Source organism: Choloepus didactylus, chromosome 8 (assembly GCF_015220235.1).
Source record: "Choloepus didactylus isolate mChoDid1 chromosome 8, mChoDid1.pri, whole genome shotgun sequence".
In the NCBI taxonomy this organism is placed as follows: domain Eukaryota; kingdom Metazoa; phylum Chordata; class Mammalia; order Pilosa; family Megalonychidae; genus Choloepus; species Choloepus didactylus.
In genome coordinates this window covers 88198339-88208332 of record NC_051314.1, presented here as the reverse complement: position 1 = coordinate 88208332, position 9994 = coordinate 88198339, and the positions used below count along the sequence as shown (strand labels likewise).

General features: G+C 39.5%; 1 protein-coding gene across 1 annotated transcript; it reads right to left on the bottom strand.

Annotated features, from left to right (window-relative positions):
- Nucleotides 1-723: 723 nt before the first annotated feature.
- Nucleotides 724-1653, bottom strand: LOC119542824 (olfactory receptor 8S1-like). The gene has a single exon (XM_037847465.1). It carries the CDS (start codon nt 1651-1653, stop codon nt 724-726), a length of 930 nt encoding a protein of 309 aa, XP_037703393.1.
- Nucleotides 1654-9994: the final 8341 nt, after the last annotated feature.

Sequence of the window (9994 nt, the reverse complement as noted above, 5' to 3'; positions counted from 1 at the left end):
AGTTACTCTCTCAGCTTCTGTTCATTCTTCAAAGTGTCCCTCTTGGCTGTGGCAAGCTTGCTCCTTCTGTCTGAGCTTATATAGTGGTCTAGTGAACTAATCAAGGCCCATGCTGAATGGGCAGGGCCACACCTCCATGGAAATTATCCAGTCAGAGTTATTACCTACAGTTGGTGGGTTGCATCTCCATGGAAACACTCAAAGAATTACAATCCAATCAACACTAATATGTCTGCCCACCCGAAATTGCATCAAAGATAATGGTATTTTTGGGGACACAATACATTCAAACTGGCACAGGAACCTTCAGGTCAGGTGCATGGAGGACTCTGAACTGTCACATTCTGGGACATGTCTGTGTCTTGTCTACTTCTTGTGATAGGCCTTTCTATTAATGGAGTCCTTTATGTAACGCTACGGCAGAGATACAGGCCATGGGCTCAGGGTCCTTGTTCTTGTCCAGCCTCCTCAGCTGCTTCTAGGATTCTGGATTAACTCATAAAATCTGTGGTAGGAGCTCACAAACTCTGAACTCTTTTTCCACAGACCCAGGATGGGTCAAATAATTACATCCTGTCCAATTTCTCAGCTCTTTGAGGTCTCTTCACTTTGAATAAGAAACATGCAGAGAGAAATTTAATTAAAAGGCAAGTTCCACAGGAGCTTGGAAATTCCCTTATAAATTGATTTTCTCAAGGAGCAGACACCCCTGTTGCCAACTTTTTACCCAGAGACACATATTTGCTGCCTCAGCATCCTCTGCAGAGCTGCCTTTACCTCCTGGTTCTTGAGGCTGTAGATGAGGGGGTTCAGCAAGGATGTGATCACACTATACTGCATGGACACCACTTGCTCCAGGACTGATCCTGAGGGGGGCTTCATGTACCTGAAAAGAGCCGTCCCATAGAACAAGAGGACCACAGTGAGGTGGGAGGAGCAGGTGGAGAAGGCTTTGCCTTGGCCCCCAGAGGAATGCATGCTCAGTATGGCAGAGATGATTTTGGAGTAAGAGAAGAGGATCAGAGCAAGTGTCACAAGTCCTAGAAATGCAGTAGACGCGTCTAGCAGGATGATTTTGGCAGTGGGATCAGTGCAGGACAGAGGGAAGAGTGAAGGCAGCTCACAGCTGAAGTGGGGGATGACATTGGGCCCACAGAACTCTAAGTTATGGATACAAAGATTATTCACAAGTGCGTTTAGAAACCCCATCACCCAGGCTGCACTGACCAATGCAGTACAGAGGGGCCTGCTCATGACCACGGTGTAGAGCAGAGGCTGGCAGATGGCAGCATAGCGGTCATAGGCCATGGCAGAGAGCAAGCAGCTCTCAGTGCCCCCAGAAAGAATGAAAAAGAAACTCTGGGTGACGCAGCCCCACACTGAGATGGTTTTCTTCTGAGACAGGAAGTTCTGTAGCATCTTGGGCACAGTGACTGAGGAGTGCCAAATGTCTAGGAAAGACAAATGTCCTAGGAAGAAGTACATGGACGTGTGGAGGTGGGAATCAGCCCCGATCACCAGCAGCAGCATCAGGTTCCCCATCAGGGTCAGGAGGTAAATCACCAGGAGGAGCATGAAGAGCAGGGCCTCGATGTGGGGGTCACTGGACAATCCCAGGAGGACAAACTCATCTGTAATGCTAAGATTGTTCATGGTTTCTTAGCAATACTGTTCCTAGAAAGAAACAAATACTTTTTCATATGGTGCAACAATAATCTGAGCAGTTCTCAGTGAACAGATTTTTTTTCAAAACCTATAAATAATTTAACTTTTCTCAAGTCAGAAATTGAGTCCAAGGATAGAGAACTATCTGATCATCCAATTATATACTGTAACTTTCCTTCTCCTTCCTGCCCAAACTTTCCAAATTCCCTTAGCCAGCCCAACTTCTTTATTCCCCTACAACATTTACCACTTTCTTAAATATTGGATAATTGACATATTAGTACATTAAAAAATTCCCTCTACTAGCTAGAATTTGTATTATACCTACACAAGGAACTTTGCCTGTTTTCTGTTGCTTTGTTTGTTTTTGTTTTTGTTGTTTAAACTGATGCACTCCCAAGTGCCTATAACTGTCAATGTCCAATGATTTTTCAATGAGAGAAGAGGATTGGGGAAGCAGCACATGTCCTAGAAGGGCTGTTTTAATAAATATTTGTCAAATGAAATAATGACTGCCTCTTCAGCTACAGTCTCCTCCCTTAACCCTCATTGCTACCACCTCTCTGACACTTTAGATGACAGAGCCCTCATGGTCTCTATCTTCTCATGCTCTCCCCCAGCCTTTCCTAAGCTCCTGACAGCAACCAAGATCAGGTGAACCCTAGAGATGAATCAAGTAGAAAGCCATCAGAAGCAAGTCAAGAGAGACCCGTTTATGGGAGGCTGCTCTTCAGAAAGGTAGAGCTTAAATTCCTAGCATATTTCATCTGAGAGGGACAGTCATGGTATCTGACCTCTGTATTTTCAGATGAGGGGGAGCAGGGACAGAGGGGTAATATGACTCACCCAAGGTCACATAGCTAGATGGTGTCAGGGCCTGGACTTAGCCAGGTGTTCTGATTTCCTGTCCAGTGTTCCACACGAACAATACATTTCTGTGGATTTAAAGAGTTTTGGGTTGAGCTTGGTGTGGATTGAGGGGTCAGGAATGACATTTCACTTGAGGTCACTGCTATCCCCCAATATTCCCATGAGTTTGTTTCTAGAGTAGCAGCTGTGGTGGCAAAATAAGCACTGGATGCAAAGATAGAGGACTTTGTTGAGGACTGCCTACAGAATCTTTTCAAGATACAACTTTCTGAGGGGCCAAATGGGGATAAAAATGTAGTTGAGTGTATTAAAGTTTTATAATGTATGAAATGCTTTATAAAAGTTAAAAAAAAAACTATGCTTGTATGGATAAGACTGAAACAGGATGTGATAAAATAAAAATTTGGGATCTGTTGGGTTTATGTATAATTTTTCCCATTACATATTTCACCTATGTTATAAAATTATGTTTTCAGTAAATGCATTTTATTAAAACTGGAAAAGTGTTTTCTGGCTCTTAGTCCATCACAGCCTGATTTTCAAGTTTTCTTCATCAACTGTTCTCTCCAGACATTTCTCTCTGCTCTCCTGCTAGGGCACACTGACTCACCACTTGCATTTTATTTTGTACTCCAGGAGAAAATATCTTAATTACCTTCCTTCTTTCCTTCCTCTCTTTTTCCCTCCCTTCCTCAAACCGTATTTCACATATACCCTTTCCTATCTCCCCTCCTATTTACATACATGCTCATATGATAATAACTACCATTTATTTGATGGTAATATATGCCAGATTTAATCCTCACAACACCTGGTAAGGTAGGTGTTACTAACCTTATTTCTGTGTGTCAGAAAGGTTAAGTGACATAGTCAATCCTGGACCTGATGAAGTGGCCGAGTTGGGATTCACACCCAAGGCTGTCTGATTCCAAGTCCCATTCTTTTTCTACTTTGCAACACTGAAAAAGTTGGTTTAAGAGAAAAGCATTCCTGATTTGGAGATTATGTGCTCAGAGGAAACTTGGGATCCCAGGCAGGTATGTAAGGTGTCCCTGGGAATTTGAGTCACTGAGCTGCTTACCCAAGATGTCTAAATGCTCACAGAGATATGGATATCAGGGATTTGAGCTCATGGAACAGGGTTGGGGATTTCTGGGTTAGGAAAAATTCCAGGAAGGGAAGACTAAGGAAAAGCCATATTGAGGACTGAGAGCAATTGAGGTTGAAAAGGCTGAACTCTACAGGGTGTAGGGGAAATAGGGTGCCAGAGATGGCCCTTCCAGTTTTCCCTCACTGGCTTCCCTACCTGAAGCATCTGAGGAAGTCTTGGTGCTGATGCATCATGTAAGTGACTGTACATGAAGGGGTAGGATTTATTCAGATGAAGAAACATTACCTTTTTGTCCTTTTCCTGAAAAACAACAGCAGATTTAACTTTCTTTTCATCTTCCACATTGTTGCACTTTTCCAACAGCTTCTATACTGTATTTTGATCCCATCTGGAGGCAAAGTGCTTGCCTCAATGAATCCAGAAATCTCCAGGATCCCAGAATGCAAAACTTCAGTGAGTTTTCAAGTGTCCTCCCTGGAATCCAAATGTGCTTCCCGAGAGCTTCAGATGTCCCCACCTGCAGTGAGAGCTTAGGCCTAGGAGTAGGTCTCTGCCCCCACCCCATGTACCTTAATCACCCTGGCTCTCCATTTGTCTGTTTTGTATATAGGTGGCTTTTGCAGTGGGGTTTTCCCCTCTTTTTACTGAACAAAATATTTAGCTAACAAAACAACTTTGGAAACAACATACTCACCACCACCCCCACGACTTTTTTTTTTTTTTTTTTTATCTAGACCCTGTTACATGAAGGAAAGGAACAGAAAAATCCCAAATGAGCAGAAGGGTAGAAAGTTTAACCTTGCAGATCTGTTACTACTTAGTTTTGTGACTTTGAGCAGTCATCCTCCCCTTCTTGGGTGCAATTTCAAGTTGTAATAAGATACTTAGAATTGTGCTCATTCAGATCCCTCCCACTTCAACATATTCCTGGCTTGCCCACCTCATCACTGAGTAGGACTGTCTTGGGTCTGAAACACCCTCTGGAGTTTGAGCCAAGCTGTCAACTTCCCCACTAGATTATGACATGTTAAAGAAACACTCTCCGGCAGTAAAGTCCTCTGCAGATGGCGCCAACTGGATCCCACATAAAGCAGATTTTTTCCCTAATTAATGCCCAGTCCAGAGTCATGCTCAAACTCAGAGCAACTCACTATAAGTACATTTCTGAGTAAAAGTAAAGGATCTGGCATCTGCTTGATGCTGTTGTGAGTCTTTTGGACCTAGCTAAGAGAATCTGGTACACCTCCTTATCATTTTATTCTTCTTTTGTCTCCCTTAGTCCTGAGGAAAGCTCATGGCCAGTTTGTATGTCTCATGTTTCTTCCCTCATCAACTCATTTGTAATCTTGTGCCAGTTGAGCCCTGGAGAGGGATGTTGGGTGAAAGCCCCTGGGAGCAAGGAACTGTTCACTGCCCATGGGAGAGGCAGCAGTAGCCAGAGCCATAGGGGCCCTCAGTCCCGGGATTGACAAGCTAATGCTCCTGTCATGGCCGGAGGAGACAGGTGAACAGTAGGCTCCTGGTACAAACTATTTTGCCAATAGGAGAGCAGGGGACCAGTGAACTCCAACATATGAGACTTGCCTAGGGTTTCTTTAATTCCTGATAATCCCGAGGTTCTGAAAAAATTCGATCTCACTCTCTACCCAAGCACACATTCTCCCCATCCCCACTGTGACTAATTCAACAGTTTCTTTACTCTCCTGAAGCTATCTACCCCTTCACCTTATGCTCCTAACTTAGCTGGTAATTCACAGAGGAAATACTCTTGCTGTGAGCCATCTCCTACTTTCTGGTCCCCACACTTGGAGTTAGTCTTCCCTTCTCTCCTCAAGCCTGGGGAGGAGGCCTTCCTTCTTCATTTACGCCCAGAGCCTCCCTCTCTTCTGGGTCCCATCCTCAGCCTTTTACTTGGATATCTTCCTGAATCACCCAGGCCTCTTTCTCTTCTATTTTGTCTCCCTTTCCATTGAGACTTTCCAGTCAGCTTATACATAAATCCCTTTATATTTCTCGCATTTTAAATAGAGCAGGAGGAATTAGTAACCCTCTCCCTTTCAGAGGAAGCTTTAAAAATATAAGGGTTTTTGGAGCCTGTGGTAATTTGGAGCTGCTATGTACCCCAGAAAAGGTCACGTTCTTTCAGTCTGTTCTTGTGAGTGCACAGCTATTGCGGGTGGCACTTTATGGTTACGTTGTTGTATTTGGGCTGTGACCCACCCAATTCAAGGAGGGTCTTAATACTCTACTGGAGTCTTCATGAAAAGATAAAAGGCAGAAACACACAGAGAGAAAGTAGAGAAAGAAATTCTCAGAGAAGTAAGAAGGACCCACAGGAGCTGAGAGAAACAGCCACTGAAACCCGAACCCAGGACAGAAGGACCAGCAGACATCGCCATGTGCTGTCCCATGTGACAAAGGAACCCAGATGCTAGCAGCTCTTCAGAGAAGGTATCCTCTTGTTGATGCCTTAATTTGGACACTTTTCATGGCCTTAGGATTGTAACTTGTAGCCTAGTAAATCCTCATAGTTAAAAGCCAGCCCATTTCCTGTATATTGCATTTCGGCAGTTTTAGCAAACTGAAAAAGAGCCCTTCCTTGACTAATAACGTAAGTTGTCTTTAAAGATGTCTACTTGTGAAAACACTAAGATTTAGGCACCCTTGTTTTTGAGACAGTGAAACCTATGTTATTGAAAAATTTACTCATCAAGCTATATTGTAATCCATTTTTAAGATCGTCTCAACCCTTCAGAAAAAGATGTGCGTGCGTGTGTGTGTGTGTGTGTGTGTGTGTGTAAACCACATATTATATAACACTCCTGTTGCAACCTTTAGTAAAACATATTACCGTTTCTGTAATAAAACTTCTGAGAACACATTCTAAGTGGGATTTTTAAAAGGCTACAAGTAACCTTATGTCTCTTAACTTCCAGTTCTGCCCTCAAATTAGTTGTGAAAAACAGATTTGGTTTTCACATTTTTTTTTTTTGGATTTTGGAGTTGGAGATGAGAGCTTATAAACCTGTTCTAAATTTTTATATTCAGTGATTTTTATTTTTAGGTTTCCTGTTCTGTTCTTTGATCTTTCTGTTCTTATAGTAGCATTATACTGCCTTAATGATTGTAGATATAATACATTCTTTAATATCTGGTAATGCCAGACCTTGATAATCAGTCTTCTTTTTATGTTTTCCATTTTATGTTATTGCTTGCTTATTCTTATGATTGCACTTCAGAGTTCGATTTTTAATTAAAAAATCTCCTTGAGATTTCAATTGGAATTGTTTTTAATCAATATACTAATTTGGAAATAACTGACCCTTTGCAACATGTTCTATCCTTTCTTTGAGACCTTCCATTTTGCTTATAGTTTAGTTTTTAAAAAATTTTCTTCACATGGGTCCTAGGCATTTTTGTTAGTTTTCTAAAACTGAAAACTACAATACTGAAGTTAAAAACTTAATGGATGTGTGAAAAGCATACTAGACAGAGCAAAAGAGAGGACTGATGTAATGTGTTAGGAGAAAGTATCCACACTGAATCACTGGGAGGAAAAAGATAGAAAATATGAAGAAATGTATAAGAGACAATTGGATAATGGCAAAAACATCTAATGTACAAGCAATTGGAACCCCAGAAGGAGAGGAAAGAGAGAATTAGACATGTGCAATATTTGAAGAAAATTATCCTAACATGAGAAAATACATGAAGATATCAATTCAAGAATACTGCAAGCTCAAAGCTGGATGAAAACAAAGAATCACACACCAAGATACATCATAATGAAAAAGCTGAGAAGAGAAAAATTATAAAAGCCTCCAGAATAAAGGATATATTACTTTCAAAAAGACTTACAGCTAGCTTCTCAGGGGAAACAAAGGAATCTAGAAGTAAAGTTAGTTATTTTCAAGGTGTTGGAAGAAAATAACTGCCAAGTATTCTATACCCAGTGCAAACATTCTTCAAAACCAAAGACATTTTTAGACTAGTTAAAACAGAGAATTCATCACCAGCAGATTTAGTGTGTGTTCTATGAGAAAAAAGAATATGATTTGATTTTGAAGCTCAGAGAGGCAAGAAAATTGAAGATCAATAGAAGGGGCAAATGTGTGGGTAAATCGAAAAGAATATTGATTGCATAAAACAACAAGAATAATAATGTCATGTGTGTTTTAAATATATGTAGATTATATACCTGCCAGTCATAGCACAGTATGCCAGAATGGAAATTGGAATTAAAGGGTTCTAAGGTCCTTGCATTGTTTGGAAAGTAGAAAAAATATTACTTTATATTACTAAGACAAAGATACGCACTATAATCTCTATGGCAACCACCAAAAATGGTGGAAAAAAAAGTTCATCTAACAAGTCAATATAGGGGCTTAGTAAAAATTCTCAGTAATACCAAAGGGAAGAAAGGAAAGAATAAAAGAACATAAAACAGGTGGGACTTTTATGAAAGAGTCAGATAGTAAATTAAAACCCAAATAAAGGAATAATTATATTAATTGGAAAAGGACTAGACACTCAAAGATAAAGATGATCATATTGGATTAAAAACAAAACCCACTACATGTGACTTAGAAGATACATACCTAAAATTTAAAAATGTAAGGATGACAGGAAAAGATGGAAAGCAATATGCCAAGCAAACACCAACCAAAAGAAAGTTGGTATATTTATATTTATATCAGACAAAATAGATTTAAAGGAAGAAACATTGCTAGAGATTTACACATTTAGTAATGATAAAGTAGTCAATCCAACAAGAACACATAACAATTCAAAATTTGTAAGCATATATGGTAGGTAATTGTGTTCAGCAAACATTCGCTACCTTCCCCCCATCCACTTGGGAAGAATTTACTTCCCCACCCCACTGAAGTTGTGCTTGTCTGTCTGACTTGCTTTCACCAATAGAATGAAGCAGAAGTGTCAGATTGCCAGCTCTGAGCCTAGGCTTTAAGAGGCATTGCATATTTCCATTAGTCTTTCTGAGAGTTTCTAACCTCCATGATGAGAGTAATATACCCCAGGTGGGCACTGCCCTTTTAGTATAGGAGCCAGAATGAGACATGTGAAACACACTCATAGCATGGACCAAGTCCAGCCTAACACTGAGCCACTTCAGCTGATCTATGAGTGAGAAACCTAAATAGTTACTGCTGTATGCCACTACAATTTTGTGGTTGCTTGTTATGCAGCAATAGCTGACCAATAGGGCATCTAATAACAAAGCTTCAACATATATAAGATAAAACATAGACTTAAATGAAGAAATAGACAAATCCACAGAGTGGGAGGTTTTAATACTTCATCTTTGATAACAAGCTTATAGAACAAGCAAGCCCCAAATTGGTAAGCACATCTGGACCTCACTAACATACATAAATCATTGCACCCAACAATTACAGAACAGTGTTTTCAAATAAACATGAAATGTTATCTAAAACTGACCACATGCCATGATCTAAAACAGGTCTCAACAAATTTCAAAGGGATGGAAGGATACGGAGTGTAATGTTCACTACCTACCATCTGATTTAAGTAGAAATCAATAAAAAGATAACCAAAAATCCTTAAATGTTTGGAAAATGAGCAATATGTTTTAAAATGACCCATGGATCAAAGAAGAAATCACAATGCAAATTAAATTTGATGTAAGCATGTCTGTCTGATTTTTGATTGGTGTGTACTAATATAGAAATCCTACAATCATCTTCTCTCACTATTTTATTCATGTTTAATTCTCTTACTATTTAGAAAGACAACATTTTTCTCTTGCAGTAATACTTTATAGCCAAAACACCTTCCCACAGGGATAGGCCATTTTAATTGTTAAAGGCAAAAGAGAAAATACTAAAGGATAATCATTACTTGGGCTAAGTGAAGGCTGGAAGACATGGAAGTGCAGTGAATGAGTGAAGATAATTAGCAGCACTTGCATTATTAAATAAGAATGAAAGACTTTTCAATAAACAATATTTTTCCTGCATTTTATATGTGGTGTACTATTAAATTTGACTATTTCATAAAAATAGCTTATAGTAGAGGAAAAGGGACAATCATTAAAAAAAATCAACAATGATAATTAACAGTGACTCAATTGATAGTCCATTATGCTCAGCATCAAGAGAATAAAATCGGCCAGTGGAACATAATGCAAGCAAATGCAGCTTTGTATTATTAAATTCAATGTAATAATTTTGAAACAAATTATAGCATCCATTTAACTTCATTAAAGAAGTTAATTTATGAATGTTTAACCTGTTAATTTGTTTTGGTTTTAGAACATATTTAAAATCATAAGAATAAGGAAGTTATATCTTTTTTATTTTAAAAGAA

What these genes read in the sequence shown, in the direction of transcription:
- LOC119542824 (XM_037847465.1), bottom strand. Translation starts at nt 1,653, where the DNA reads ATGAACAATCTTAGCATTACAGATGAGTTTGTCCTCCTGGGATTGTCC.